Source organism: Taudactylus pleione, unplaced genomic scaffold, assembly GCF_031769625.1.
Source record: "Taudactylus pleione unplaced genomic scaffold, aTauple2 ptg000408l, whole genome shotgun sequence".
In the NCBI taxonomy this organism is placed as follows: Eukaryota; Metazoa; Chordata; class Amphibia; order Anura; family Myobatrachidae; genus Taudactylus; species Taudactylus pleione.
This window is the reverse complement of record NW_028284810.1, coordinates 8131979-8148531: the sequence shown is the minus strand read 5'-3', so window position 1 is coordinate 8148531 and position 16553 is coordinate 8131979. Positions and strand designations below refer to the sequence as shown.

Below are 16553 nucleotides of genomic sequence, written 5' to 3'. Positions count from 1 at the left end.
AATGAAGTCCATTATACCATTCTGTTTACAGATTACCTAAAAGGACAACCCCACCTCCTTTCCTTTTATTAGGGGCCGTTAGTAATGAGTTATCCTTTGAAGTACACAATGATTACAGTGATTTATAGTATCTCAGCAATGCATGTGTCCTGCCATAAAACCAGTTCTCCAGCTCCCTCTCACACCAATAATATAATAAACAGAACAACAGTCAGTGAAACACAGATGGTTCTTTATTTACATGAAGATTTACAATGGCCAAAATAAACACTTCAAAACACATCCAACCAATTGGGTAACATTTACGAAACCTGTTGTACAAGTAGTATCTATGTAGAACAACTTGGTGTAGCCCATCAAAAATATAATCAATTTCTAATTTGTAAAATAAAAATGACAGAATCTGATTGGTTGCTAATGTTTTCGTAAAGGTTCCCTGATGGCATCTACCCGAACGGTGCTCCACAAAGTCTTCTGGGACAGTAAATTTGTAATTAGTCTTTAAAATCTAGGCAGCTGTGTAATTAATGGCAAGATTACAAGCAAGCTGAATAAAATGTTATTCAAATTTAATGTGGTACAATGAAAGGAAATGTAATGTGTTAAATGATTAAGTTATTTATCTTGACACGTTGTACATATTTATTTAACGCTATAAATGGTTATGGGCAAATATACGCAACATATTAAAATAATCACTTCTATTCCTATGTTATTTTGGTTTAAAAATGTATCCATAAATTTGCTTTTCATTCCCTTTACCGTATAAATAGCAATGCAGATCAGCGTTTTCCTATAGTTAAAGTGTGGTACATTACAGGGACAGCATTTCCTACATTACCTAGGAGAACACTGCAATGTAAAAGTATATGAACATAATATTGTACAACGTAGCAACCTGACGCATATACAAAGTGAACACTACTATAATAAAGGCCAACTAACCTAAAAATGCAAGTTGTACTTACCTTTTTAAAATAAACCACACATTTTACATTGTATGTCCCATTTGTAATCAAGATGACTAACATAGAGAAGGCAAGTATTTTGTGGGCTGAACCAATATACATGCTACCAATTTACTGGAAACCATCTCCTGGAGAAATAAAGGGCCACATTCTAAAGAATACTGGTTAAGCCCAATTAATGCTTAATTAGATTATGAGTTGATAATGAGTTTTCTGCCTCTTCTGGTGGAAAACAAGTTTAAAATGAAAGTTACTTCTAAACCATCTACTACAGTAATCTGGGCTGTCACATTGCCCGTATATATGACAGGTTTTCCTAGGCAATACCTAGTACAGTCCTGGCACATGTGTATAGCTAAGATCTCTACTGATCGCCATTGGTGTTGCTCAGTTGTCTCCATAGCAGGAGCCACGACTCAGCACCTCTAATAGAAATGCATAATATATTGTATGGCAAATAATACAGATATACAGTTGTTACATTCCAGCAAACATTAAATTGAGGGAACATACTGCAGGTCAAAGAGCGATCACACAGACTCGTTGTTGTAGGTATTGCGGAGGATCTTGAGAGATTTCTATAACAGACCTGAAACTACCACTCAGAGCAAGATATGAGCTGTCATGTCTCTTACTATGCTGAAGCACAGTCAGACTGGTGGCTCAACAGCAGTCAGACACAAACTGTAAAAATACCTAATATATTGCATGACAATGTGGGGAAGAGATATGTACATCACATGCCTTCAGACTGTTTGTGATGAGCCGAAACCAGCCATATAAGATATTTATTTGGCCAGATGTCCAGTACTAAGCAGCGTCTGGCAGATAGTCCCACAATGAGCTATCGGTAGACCTTCACATAACAATGCTGCCCTGTATGACACGTGTGTACTGGGAGGAATGATTTATATACGTGGCTACAATAGAACTACAGCCCCAACTATCATACAACAAAATGCATTTATTTCAGCTCATAGAAGAGATATTCAGCCAAAAATAGAAGCAATCAGACAATGTGAGCAGACCTGGACTAAGGGTTCTCATTCTTATGCGGCTTCAATAGAGTCTTCATCCACATGACGTCCTTGTGGCTGAAACATACAGAAGTACTTTAGGTTTAAAGCAGTTAGGGAATAAGAAAACTTCACCCACTATACACCTGGTAAGCAAAGTGCAACTAGACAGCAGGTTTTTCCTTCCTTGTACATTACGGTCAGACAGCCACAATGGCAACACTTTCCCTGGTCAGATAATGAAGTGCTTCACATAAGGTTATACCCTGCATTGGTGTACAGTTAGTTAGTAGTCATATTAAACTTGTATATATATTTTGATATACATGTATTTTGCGCTAGGTGAGCAGGTCATGGATGTGCATACGCAGTGCATTTATAGTGCGAGTACTCAGCACTACACAGTACATTTTTGGGCATGGTATGATATGTCGCCAGTCATAATGTTGACATTCCTCATGTACACAGTGATGAAATGTAGACATGTAAGAATGTCAACATATCATCCCTGGGTGGCCCAGCGGTGACTTACCTGCGCCTGACGGCTGCGGCTGCTCCAACCATGTGTTCTAGATCTCGGGGATCATGTGACAGTCACCTCCGGGTCAGACCTCCGATGCTCGAACGTTGTGGTGGGTATTTCTCCCCTATTTCTATACCCAAGACCCCTCCAAACGCTAAAGCTGGGTACACACTGACAAATACAATGGCCGATCAATTGATCGGCCAGTGTGTACCAGAAATATGTCTGTAAACGACGATGTTCACAGACATATCGCGTCTGCTGTGCTGCAGAGCCAATGGCAAATATATCTCCAGATAGATCTGCCCATCGGCCAGTGTGCCCGTACACATACAGAAGAGACCGCGGGGATGGGGGCAGACAGGCCCCCGACCCACCCCTCGGCCGGCGGGGCCCCGCATCCAGAAGCAGATGATAGCCGCTCAGTGTGTATGAACGACCATCTTCTGCAGATATATCTTTGCAGTGTGTACCCAGCATAACTCTTACCTCCCCCTGGTGCCTAACCCTAATGGCCACATTCACATGTCGATATTCTGAGAATGTTGACATTTTAACAATGTGGACCTGCTGACTACATCCCCACATTTGTTTTTTTGTGTAATTTTTAATTCTTAAAACTAGTTCCAGACACAGTGAGAACTTATGTAATAAAAATAAAATAAGGATTTGAACACTTACAAGATTTATAGTAGTTTCCATACTCTGGGTTTCAACTTGAAACTTTAGGCAAGTACCAACACTTTTTTTTTTTTTTTTTAAAGGTACCTGCAACTTTTTCCATAGAAAACAATCACTGTACATATGCAAGTTCAGTACAGCAAGCAAGTCACCCACGCCACATAGACTCTATTTGTACTTAATAAGTGCAGTTTTACATGTCCCAGACCTGATGCAAGTTTGTGAGTAGGCAACCCCATGCCTGGACACATCTATAGGCTACAATAAAGTTATACACATTTTTACATACATAACTGAAAATACAGCCGCAAAATACATGTGCACTAAGCACTTTTGTACCGACATAGCAATTTTACTTTCAGCTTTAAATCGATTTAATTGTGAGTAAAAAACAAAAAGTGGTTTATAATGTCAGTTTGGCATGACCCCTTCTGAAGACTGGAACCCCCGAGGCTATGAAATTACAAGTTCTTTTCCTCGCACGGTAAAATTGCAGCTAACGCGCATTAACCCAGTTCCGGGATAAGTACCCAGAGCTATGGGTGAACGTCTTCGCGGCACCTGCAATAAGGGCACTTACTGCGGATTGTTGTGAGCCTCCCTCAGGCTGAAGCAGAAATCCATGCTATGTACCGCCTGCAGAGTTATTATTGGCTGTAATTGAATAGTCCCGGCGACCAATTAGCTGAAGGTTGATTATCGTATCTTACTGAATCCATCTCTAAACGTCTTATTTAAGCCAGCTATGTGAAATGTGCGGCCTTTAACCAATGCTCACTTTCCATATAAAACGGACTATTTAATAAAAATAATATTAAGATAAAACTAAAAAGGTTGAATTATTTTTTGGGTAAAGTGCTAATGAGGAATTATCCATTGTGTGTTCACTAGTCCCCACACGTAGTTCAGTTCCATGTTATTTTTTTGGTTTGTTTTTAAATGGACATACAGTACATAGTAAATCATATTAAAAGTTCATCTTACAGCACATTATCAAGTAAAAGAGTGAGTCAAGATCATTCCTATCATTGTAACAGTTTTAAATGTGATTTATGAGGTGGTGAAAAACAATGGGATATATGTTTTACAGCCATCACAGCCAGCAAAATCCCATACAGTATGTAAGCACTGCAGAAGGACTCGTAAAATGAGTTCCTGGCATGATAGTACGAGTGTTGCTTAAACCTGCCCTGCATGTAAATGATTCTTACATGAATAAAATTATGCTGAACTACATGCCACAATTACGCCTTCAGGTAGTTATGGCTGAAAAAACTGCTATCAGTAAGCACCTGTGTATTCCAGTTACACAAACTCTGGTTGCTTGGTTCATTTATAAACAGGAAAAAAATAACAGATTACTATTTTAATCGGATTTTGGGGGTTTTGATGTGGCTGTTATTCAGCAGATTAGTTTTTTGAAGCAGATTAGGACAAGGTAGGTTATAAAATCTAACATTCAAGTAAACAGATACTGGCGCCAAAGTACTGTACTTTGGTTAGCCAAGCTACCTCACAGAACTGGGGTCTTGTGTTTGATTACCACCAGGCAAGGCCGGCTTGAGGGCCCCTACCAGTGGAGCGGCCGCACAATGGTGCCATCCTGTGTAGAGTGCAATGCTGTGGCCGCCGTGGGGACCAGTGACTGGAGAGGCGCTTGCCGCCAGTCATGTCCCTGCCGTCTGCACTGCAGTGCAAATAAATTGGGCTATTATGAGCAGCACCCTGTTGCTCAACATCACTCAGAGTTTGACAGGAATCCCAGCAGTTGAACTGTGATTGGCAGATGGTGGCTGTGATTAGAATTTTTTATTCAATTTGCTGCATGTGATGATAGATCACCTAGAGAAGGTGGAATCCTATAACTGGCAAAAGGTAGGTTCAGGCATCACAGTCATAGGGGAATATAGCTATGAGGAAAGGCAGACCCAGTGGCGCTACAATTATGTATTTCAGGGCCGGCAGGCAGAGGATGCTCATGCTCCTCGGCCGCTGCCCATCTTGAGAAAGATCCGAAATAAGTACTGTAGCAGCAGGGGCTTGTAGAAAATGGCTGCCCTCATATCAGGCTACAAAAAGATGGCTGCTATCAACCAATGAGGAGCAAGGTTTCCCTGCCTAGAAACCCAAGAGGCTGGAGAATGGGAAAAGGGGCGTGGCTTATCAGGGGGGTTGGGAGGAGAAGCTGAAAAATTATGGCACCGCACCCATGGAGGAGAGAGTCAGAAAGGGCAGAGATAAGGAGTGCCTTACTGTGAGGGAGATCCTGCTTCCCGTCTTCTCCACCCATACCAGGTAAGGGGAGGGTGGAGTGGGGCATATTTATAGGTCACAGTGACAATAAATTTTGCAGGGGTGTGTTGTTTTGTTATTTCAAATATGGGTGTGTCTGTGTTGCATGTGTGTGTGTCTGTCTGTGTTGCATGTGTGTGTGTCTGTCTGTGTTGCATGTGTGTGTGGGTCTGTCTGTGTTGCATGTGTGTGTGGGTCTGTCTGTGTTGCATGTGTGTGTGGGTCTGTCTGTGCATGTGTGTGTGTCTGTCTGTGTTACATGCGTGTCTGTCTGTTGCATGTGTGTGTCTGTGTTGCATGCGTGTGTGTCTGTCTGTGTTGCATGTGTATGTGTCTGTCTGTGTTGCATGTGTATGTGTGTCTGTCAGTGTGTGTCCATCTGTCTGTGTTGCTTGTATGTCTCCATCCGTCTGTGTTGCATGCGTGTGTGTCTGTCTGTGTTGCATGTGTGTGTGGGTCTGTCTGTGCATGTGTGTGTGTCTGTCTGTGTTACATGCGTGTCTGTCTGTTGCATGTGTGTGTCTGTGTTGCATGCGTGTGTGTCTGTCTGTGTTGCATGTGTATGTGTCTGTCTGTGTTGCATGTGTATGTGTGTCTGTCAGTGTGTGTCCATCTGTCTGTGTTGCTTGTATGTCTCCATCCGTCTGTGTTGCATGCGTGTGTGTCTGTCTGTGTTGCATGTGTGTGTGTGTCTGTGTTGCATGTGTGTGTGTCTGTCTGTGTGTCTGTCAGTGTGTGTCCATCTGTCTGTGTTGCTTGTATGTCTCCATCCGTCTGTGTTGCATGTATGTGTCCATCTGTCTGTGTTGCATGTATGTGTGTCTGTCTGTGTTGCATGTGTGTGTGTGTCTGTCTGTGTTGCATGTGTATGTGTGTCTGTCAGTGTGTGTCCATCTGTCTGTGTTGCTTGTATGTCTCCATCCGTCTGTGTTGCATGCGTGTGGGTCTGTCTGTGTTGCATGCGTGTGTGTCTGTCTGTGTTGCATGTGTGTGTGTGTGTCTGTGTTGCATGTGTGTGTGTCTGTCAGTGTGTGTCCATCTGTCTGTGTTGCTTGTATGTCTCCATCCGTCTGTGTTGCTTGTATGTCTCCATCCGTCTGTGTTGCATGTATGTGTCCATCTGTCTGTGTTGCATGTATGTGTGTCTGTCTGTGTTGCATGTGTGTGTGTCTGATTGTGTTGCATGTGTATGTGTGTCTGTCAGTGTGTGTCCATCTGTCTGTGTTGCTTGTATGTCTCCATCCGTCTGTGTTGCATGCGTGTGTGTCTGTCTGTGTTGCATGCGTGTGTGTCTGTCTGTGTTGCATGCGTGTGTGTCTGTCTGTGTTGCATGTGTGTGTGTGTCTGTGTTGCATGTGTGTGTGTCTGTCAGTGTGTGTCCATCTGTCTGTGTTGCTTGTATGTCTCCATCCGTCTGTGTTGCATGTATGTGTCCATCTGTCTGTGTTGCATGTATGTGTGTCTGTCTGTGTTGCATGTGTGTGTGTGTGTCTGTCTGTGTTGCATGTGTATGTGTGTCTGTCAGTGTGTGTCCATCTGTCTGTGTTGCTTGTATGTCTCCATCCGTCTGTGTTGCATGTATGTGTGTGTCTGTATGTATTTATGCTTGTGTCTCTTGGTCTGTGTACATATACATATATACAGTCAGGTGCATAAATATTGGGATATTGACAGAATTTTAATATTTTAGCCTCTATTCACCACCACAATGGCTTTGAAATGAAACAAACAAGATGTGCTTTAACTGCAGACTTTCAGATTTAATTTGAGGGTAATTACATCCAAATCAGGTGAACGGTGTAGGAATTACAACGGTTTCTATATGTGCCTCCCACTTTTTAAGGGGCCAAAAGTAATGGGACAAACTAAACAATCCTAAATCTAACTTTCACTTTTTAATACTTTGTTGCAAATCCTTTGCAGGCAATTACAGCCTGAAGTCTGGAACGCATAGACATCACCAGACGCTGGGTTTCATCCCTGGTGATCCTCTGCCAGGCCTCTACTGCAAATGTCTTCAGTTCCTGCTTGTTCTTGGGGCATTTTCCCTTCAGTTTTGTCTTCATCAAGTGAAATGCATGCTCAATCGGATTCAGGTCAGGGGATTGACTTGGCCATTGCATAACATTCCACTTTTTAGCCTTAAAAAACTCTTTGGTTGCTTTTGCAGTATGCTTCGGGTCATTATCCATCTGCACTGTGAAGCGCCGTCCAATGAGGTCTGAAGCATTTGACTGAATATGAGCATATAATATTGCCTGAAACACTTCTGAATTCATTCTGCTGCTTTTGTCAGCAGTCACATCATCAATAAATACAAGGGAACCAGTTCCATTGGCAGCCATACATGCCCACGCCATGACACTACCACCACCATGCTTCACTGATGAGGTGGTATGTTTTGGATCATGAGCAGTTCCTTTCATTCTCCATACTCTTCTCTTCCCATCACTCTGGTACAAGTTGATCTTTGACTCATCTGTCCATAGGATGTTGTTCCAGAACTGTAATGGCTTTTTTAGATGTTGTTTGGAAAACTCTATTCTGGTCTTCCTGTTTTTGTGGCTCACCAATGGTTTACATCTTGTGGTGAACCCTCTATATTCACTCTTGTGAAGTCTTCTCTTGATTGTTGACTTTGACACATATACACCTACCTCCTGGAGAGTGTTCTTGATTTGGCCAACTGTTGTGAAGGGGTTTTTCTTCACCAGGGAAATAATTCTTCTGTCATCCACCACAGTTGTTTTCCGTGGTCTTCCGGGTCTTTTGGTGTTGCTGAGCTCTCCGGTGCGTGCCTTCTTTTTAAGAATGTTCCAAACAGTTGATTTGGCCATACCTAATGTTTTTGCCATCTCTCTGATGGGTTTGTTTTGATTTATCAGCCTAATGATGGCTCGCTTCACTGATAGTAACAGCTCTTTGAATCTCATATTGAGAGTCGACAGCAACTGATTCCAAATGCAAATGTCACACCTAGAATCAATTCCAGACCTTTTACCTGCTTAATTGATAATGAAATAACGAGGGAATAGCCCACACCTGTCCATGAAATAGCTTTGGAGTTGATAGTCCCATTACTTTTGGCCCCTTAAAAAGTGGGAGGCACATATAGAAACCGTTGTAATTCCTACACCGTTCACCTGATTTGGATGTAATTACCCTCAAATTAAATCTGAAAGTCTGCAGTTAAAGCACATCTTGTTTGTTTCATTTCAAAGCCATTGTGGTGGTGAGTGTCCCAATATTTATGCACCTGTGTGTATGTGTATATATAATATATATATATATATAGATATTTATTATATACAGTGCTTGAAGTCTGCCGGTATTCAGCGGTATGCCTTACCGGCACTTCGTTCAGGCACTTAAAAAATGTTTTTATAGTCTCAGCTTCCACATACTTATTACACAGACTGCAGGGCTGAGGTTAAGGGCAGAGGTGCTGCCCCGCTGGAATAACTTCCCACTGCCAGCAATGCTGGCTTGTGGATCCCTGCTGTGTGGTCTGTAACCCCCCACCCCCTCACCCCCGGCAAAGCGGATTTGTGGAGTCTTGCTGTGCCGCCCACCCCCAGCAATACTGAAGCTCCGAGTCTGAAGCCTTCCTGTGATGTCGCCCGTCCGCAGCAAGGCTGACATGTGGAGCCCTACAGTGCCGCCTGCACCAAGCAAAGCTGGTGCTGGAGCTTCTTTCTGCTGCCAAGGTCTCTTAGTTACTGAACCCCGCCACACTGCTCCCTGCTCATCATGCCTCAAGATCCCACTCCACCCAATCACTATAATCGTCTCAGTCAGATTGATGCAACTTGTGAGTAATACCGTCAGTTATTATAACTGTACACCCCACCACCTCTGTGTATCCCACCACCCATGCCGTTTGGGCACCTAATCCACAGACTTGTGTCTCCCACAGCTTATGGGCGCCTGAAGGAGCAGCAATTGAATTGCTCCATCATCCGCCCATTAGCTTTGACGCCACACAGAAGAAATGAATTCCCCCTATGTGTTTTATTGATTTCCTATGGAGGCCTAGGTGTTTTTTTTTATTATCGTTGCCAATGTGTATTTTTTTTGTACAAAGCCTATGTGTTTTTATTTTATTTCCTGTGGGGGTCTATGTGTATGTATTTTATTTTTTTATACAAAGACAATGTATTTTTTATTTCCAGTGGGGACAATGTGTGTGGTTGGAGTGACAGGGCAGGTGGCAGGAAGCTGGAAAGACAAGGGGCAGGAGTCTGGTGGGGATACAGGGTGCAGGAGGTGACACTGGGCATGAGTCTGGTTGAACCTTTGTTGTATGATGATGACATTGGTTATAACTTATATATTCCTACACAAACAAGGCATCTTTCAGACCATGTGATCTCCTACATGAATAGTGAATACCGACTGAAGACACTATCTACCCAGGGTGGATCAGTTTCTTCAGATATTCCCCGTTGCCGAGAAACCACCATATAGGTAAGGTGTATTTGTAATGGAATGTACAGGAATGCTCCCAGAGCGACAAGAAACGGGTGCTGTATCATGCTGACACGCCCCTTGTGACGCATGACCAAGCACACTTATATTGTGACTGGCGCGTTTTTACTACTTACACCACTGCTACCACTTCTAAATTGTCCATACCCCCACTTCAAAATTCCCACTTCGACCACTGCATATATATGTATATGTGTGTGTACCCACCGTCCATTTTGTTAATTGTGAAATCACCCTGCTTGTAATAGATGATTTGCACCCCGCCTTTTCCACAGCAGACACACACAACGCAAAAAGGGGAGGTGGAACAAAGGGCCAGGCGCAACTACTCAACCCAGCCCCTGGGAGGCACACGCAATAGAAGGTGGAACCCAGGGCTCCCACTACATGCCTCCAGCAGCTAATCCACACAAGCTGGAGAGAGACACCCAGACGTACAGCTTACCCCTGTGACAGCACAGAGTCGGGACAGCACATGATTTTATCTGAAGGATATGGAGCAAATTGAATGCTTTGGGCCAGTATCTGGCCGGACAGGCATTAGTAGATGCTACGAACACAAGCTGCTGCTCATTTTATAATTGTTAGTGAGAGGCTAAAACAGAGGCTAGGGCAGACCGGTGGGTTGACACAGGCAGACGGTAGTGGCCACAGCTGGATAGCACTTTACCATGAAGAGGCCCTTATTTCCACTGTGACCCAAGCACAGTGTAAGCTTTTTTTAAAGAAAAAATCTGGCCACCATAATAATCAGCCTTAAATTGGCCCTGATGTTCATGTCTCAGCTAAAGCTGGGTGCACACCTTGCCTACAGGTCGACCTATCTAACGATTGGTAAGTGCATAGAACCTTACTTCAGGCTGATGTGTCTGCGCTGACATCACAACTGGTTGGGCATTTAAATTTGCCCACCCAGTTGAGATATCAGTCACTGGCAGACCCCTGCTGGAAGGGTAAGGGCAGTCGGCAGGTCACCCGTACACACGTAAATAACTCTGTAAGATATATCGGCATCAACTGTGCTGCAGGGCAGATGCGATATGCCTGTGAATGACATAGTTAATAGACATATCATTTTTACACACTCACCGATCATGCTCTACAAATATATTGCCTGGTCAATAGAATAGGCAATATATCTGTCAGTGTGCACCCAGCATTAGTCATATGGGGCTGCTTTATGATATATTTGTTTATACCATAGCTCTTTGTCATAAAAAAAATTCAGATTCCATTTGCTATTTAAACCATACCTACATTACGCAAACCACACCCCCAACATTACTGTCACGCCCATTTTTTTTTTTTTTAAATTAACTGGTAGAAAAACTGGGCCACTTGCTCTTGTTTGCCCCCTAGGCTGAAAGTTGCCAGCCAGCCCCTGGGCAGACCTATCATGTTATTTTCCCTTAACACAGTTCCTGCTCCTCCCTGTGTGATGTCACTGACTTGGGAGCCAGAACATCAAGAACACTGTGGTTTCTGGTCATTATTTTAAATGTATGTTTATTTTAGAGAGCATTAAACTATAGCAAAGCATATTTACTTCTCTTTGTGGATGCCAATGTTTTTTTTGTTACTGTAGGGGGCAGTGTGTGCGTGTGTGTTTTTTCCTGTGGGGGCAAATGTGGTCGAGTGGAGGGGCGCACTCCAAATATACTTGCACTGGGTGCTAATAGACCGGGTACAGGCCCTGTCATCTGTGTCCTATCTATGTGGTGTGTGGAGTTTATATGTTCTCACAGAGTACTCCAGTTCCTCCCACAATGTCCCAAAACATAGTGGTAGGTTGCTTGGCTTCTGATAAAGAAATATGCATGTGTGTCTGTCAGTAATTAACACTCTAAGCTTCAATGTGGTGGAGACTGATGTGAGGGTCAAAATCTGGGTACAGACTTCCTGAAGTGTTCCCTGGACGATATATCGTACCACGGGTACATATTGAGCAATGTAATGAACGACGGAACGATCCCTCGTTCTGTCATTCATTACCTGCAATGGCGCCGCATGCAATATCATCCGGCTGGCCATGCAGCATGGCCGACTGGACGATATCTCATGCGTTCGCGCATAGATAGTCCATACACATTATGCGATCCGCACCATCTGTCATTCCGATTCGCGTCAGAACGATAGATCATTCAATGGACCGCATAGTGTGTACCCAGCATAAGCATAGCAACCGTGTGCACCCAAGATGTCTGTCTGACCCTCTGCAAAATACATAAAATACCTGTGACCTCAACTAGCAAAGCTGCTGAAATCCCATTGCGATATACTAATCTGTACAATGTAAACTGTGAGCAGAGGAAAGTTGAGGCTGCATCCACAACCAAATGATGTACAATCACTACACAATCTAACTTCTCCAGGTCAGTGTAGCCAGAAGGCAATGGGAGAATGATATAGGTCACATAACAAAAGATAATTGAATTAATGTCTTGTTCTGAGACCCAGAAGGTTTCCAGCTGTGCAAATAAACTAGATTAGTCGTACATCTTGCCCAGAATTTGTATTGGTGTATATTCAGAGACAGTACTATATAATGTGATCTATTTGGGGTTGGGGTGCCTTTCATGCATCAGTCTAGAAGTAGGACGATCCTGGACGTCTCCTAATATGTGTTTCTATGTGGCTCAGTACGCAATTATGGCAAGTTAGCCTGAATTTTTAAAGCGGCAAGAATTTAAAAGACAAAAGCAGATTAGTTTTACCTTTTAAATTATTGCAGCTTCAAAAATACAGGCTAACTGGATGGAATTGCGCCCCTGCCTTCATCTCGCAGGCTTTTACATAAGCCCCATGGACTGCTGATTAAGAAAATATTGTACAAGATCCACTTAATTGCCCCAGTCCATTGATGCCCTGTGCTAGAAAGTGTTTGTACATTGTATGTATGAGCTTGAAATGCCAGGCGCCCGACTGTCTCTGTGCCAACTGTTTCTGTTACTACTGCTAGAAATAAAACACACGTCCAAAACAGGCAAAAAAATAAACCAGAAGCGTAGTGTTCAGCCACTCACAAAGATGAGCATTGCCTGAATCCCGGGCATCCCAGGCAGATAGTCATTTTGGTAAAATGGGATATGCCAGCATAAGGAGATATTTTTAGTGGCGAGAAAGAAATGACAGCATGTAATCTGTAATTGGATTGTCTGAACTCACCTTCACAAATATATAAGTAGGTAAAAATCGTTTCAGCATGTTACTGGTGTAATTTGGGAACCTCATTACGTTAATGTTTAGAGATGGCAGCTGTTGGTATCCTGCCATTAGAGGGTAGAAATTGTACAGCATATCGTGTTTAGTGCCAGGGAGGATTTGCAGCCGGATCTAGAAGAAAGAATTACATGTGTGATAAGCTAAAATGGGCATACCATTATTAGCCATGACAGTATTAGGCAATATTATGGAAGGTACTTGAAGTAGATTGTTTATGAAATAACAATATTTACCTGTTTGAGTCCAGAAAACATAAATGCATCACTTGGCTCCACTGTAATTTCTATGTCTTGAACCAAACTGGTCTTATTCTGTAGATGATACCTGACTGGCAGCGATTCCCTCACTCGCCCAAAAGATGGGAGATCTACACATAGGAGAGAGATGGTGGTGATCAGAATAAAACGGAGGAAGCTAAAACATCACATTATACGAGTGGACTGTTTGGTGTTAATGGTTGGACAACCATAACCTAGTGACGTGGGATATTAATAAGACATCATTACCATCTTATTCTCTGACTGATGCAAGTGTTTTACTATTCTGCTCTGAGTCTTTGCTCGGTTTGTTGTGTGATGTGAATGCAGTATGTGGGTTAAAATTATTATCATGGGGAAAAAAATTCTATTAATACATATAAATAAAATTGTAACTTTATCTGGAACAGTAACATTTCTAGACAATTTATATAGTTTATAGGGTACCTGCACCCAATTAGCCATTTGTTTTATGTCGGTTTGTTTGTTCTGGTTTAACTCAAACGATTGAACCGATTTTGATAAAACCTCTCACTATTCTATCTGGTATCTGGTATACAGCAGTGCATATGACAGGCTATATATCATTGCACTTGTACTCAAGGGGGTAAGTACTAAACAAAAAAGCTACGTCCACCTACAAAATGTTGTCAGAAGATACTTCAGCACGGGGAACAGCCAGCCAAAAATAGGATATAGAATTAATTTTTTACCAAAACTGGAAGCCATATTACAAAGCTATAAACCATTAGTCACTAATAGACTTAAAGTGTAGCACAGTCCGTGCATATTACAAAATGTTCAGTGTAAGAGGGCCCATGACAATCACATGGCACTACGTACGGTGGATAACATCACCACCAATTTACCTCCTTGGATGTGCAGTGGAATACTTTCTACCATGACGTGAGGCAAAGTTATCACTGTGTTCACGGTGGGTACACTTTCTCCAGCTGAGCTCCTTTACAAGAAACAAAACACCCTTTAGTAATATAAGAGGAGGTCCTAAATGGTTAGGCATGCTCACAAACTCTTACCCACCCACATGTACCATACCTCCACTAACTCTGATGTATACCAATTGTGGATAGAAACAATGAATGATTGGAGTGAAGATGAATTATGCCACACACCTTTACTCAAATCATCTGCTGAAAGACGTGCTGATTCTCCCGCATAACCCCCCAACATACATCTATGGATAATAAGAATATTGATATAAGTTGCTAATTCTTTTATCTACTTCCTGCTTATCTGCCTTCCCGGCCAACCAGCTATTTGCGGACCTGATGCAGAGTTGTACGGTATTGCACAGCATGAGGGAAGCGTCTGTGCAATGCCGTACAATTAATTTGCTAATGCAGCAGGAGGCGCCTGGCACAATTAATATGCTAACAGAGGCAGATCTAGACTGTTGTACTAGGGGGGGCGAATTGATGATTAATTCCGCCCCCCTCTCGCGGCAACCCCCCCCCCTTTACTTTCACTTACCTCCGTTGCTCCGGTGACTTTCTCCCTCCGGGCTTCGGTCAGTTGCTCTCCCATCCTGCACTGTGACCCAGTCAGCTGTTTAATGCAGCAGCTGACCAGGGTCACAGTGCAGGAGCTGGGAGACCGACTGAAGGGAGGACATCGTCGGAGCCCCGATCTTCGGTCCCTGAACAGAGGTAAGTTTTTTTTTTTTAGCAGTGATCAGCATCTGGTCTATTTAGACCACACAGCTGATCACAGGGTGTGAGGAGCCGGCTGTGATCGCTTCCTCCCCGGCTCAGGTGACAGCCTGTCACTGACACATCCCTCTAACTGGGAGACGGGAGCTCCGATCACAGCACAGCCGAGTCATTATCATCTCTCTCCATCGATCGCTTCAATCGCACCCCCCCTGAATCCGCCACTGTATGCTAATGCAGCAGGAGTCGTCTGGCTGGTGTACATAGACGCCTCCTGACTGTATCGCATATCTGAGTGCTGCGTCCTGACACAGCATCGGATCTTCTGCGAGACCAGCTGCAATCTGAGTAACCCTGATGTTACAGCCAGGGACACTGGGCTTGCTGGAGGGGCCTGGGAAGGGGGGGTTCGTGTCCGGCTCCACCCTCCCTTCCTCTTACCTGTCAGCAACCTGTGTCTTCCCAGCGCAGAACAAGCTGCTGTGTGCTGTGCCGCAGTAGGGCCAGGGAGACTGCTGCCGCTGAGCAGCAGCAACAGTCTCTTCTGCCTGTGCAGGGGGGACTGATCACACTGACCGTGCCCCCCCCTCTTGAGTGCAAAATGTCGCAAACGTTTTCCTTTTTTCTCTAAGGAGGGGTAGCCACGCCTCCAGCAATTAGGCCATGCCACTCAAAAAGTACCAGGGCCGGGACCGGCTCTCTACAGGCAGGCAGCTCTGTAACAGACAACAGTAAGTCTGTATCTGAAGATGCAGACCCTTGCCTCAGCACTCATAAACCCCCCCCCCTCCCCCCTTGAATCTGGATCATATGGACAGGCTGTGGCTTGGGGAAACTGCGAACGATCTTGCAGCGGGAGACCTGTACAGAAAAGGTCCTCTTTATGCTCAGGTCTCTTACAATTGGTGTTGTACACAAACCATAGGGTTTGCGTACAACACTGAATCAGGCCCTGAGTTCCTGTCCAGCACTGAGCTCAGATTGCCTGTCAGAGTTCAGGACCTGGCAGGAACAGCGCTATCAGCCAGAGCCGGCATCACATTAGTCTCAACATCAGAAACAGCTCTGTGCATTAGTCTTGGCAACACATATACTGCTGCATGTATGTAAAACTTGGCACCAGATATGGCTGTGCACACATTTACTTAACTTTGCTGTTTAACTAAACTTTGCTCTTCTTTCATCTCTTATCTTCAACAAACAGGTATTTAAACATGTTTTTTTAATTCATGATGAAATTATAAGGAACATACACACATTCTATCATACTGTATAATTATACACGGTCAGGAAGGTCTTGCATGGGGCATGATTTTCATGTACTTACGAAACATAACTGAAAACACACCCTAGCTAGTATAATAATGAGAGCCCTGATTCCAGTATAATGCAAAGGTTTAGGATATGAGGGAGCTACAAGTGAACATCTAGTTGCC

The 16553-nt window shown here is 43.5% G+C and overlaps 1 protein-coding gene across 2 annotated transcripts in view; it reads right to left on the bottom strand.

The window, feature by feature from the left end:
• Positions 1-215: 215 nt before the first annotated feature.
• TRAPPC11 (trafficking protein particle complex subunit 11) overlaps positions 216-16553 on the bottom strand; it is a 67268-nt gene continuing 50930 nt past the window's right edge. For both annotated transcript variants that reach the window (XM_088446973.1, XM_088446972.1), the window contains exons 27-30: positions 14317-14408; positions 13424-13557; positions 13134-13301; positions 216-2062 (exon numbers count right to left, since the gene is read on the bottom strand). In XM_088446973.1, the coding sequence (XP_088303099.1) occupies positions 2018-2062; positions 13134-13301; positions 13424-13557; positions 14317-14408 (439 nt within the window). In that variant the 3' untranslated portion in view covers positions 216-2017. The remainder of the gene's footprint in view (positions 2063-13133; positions 13302-13423; positions 13558-14316; positions 14409-16553) is intronic.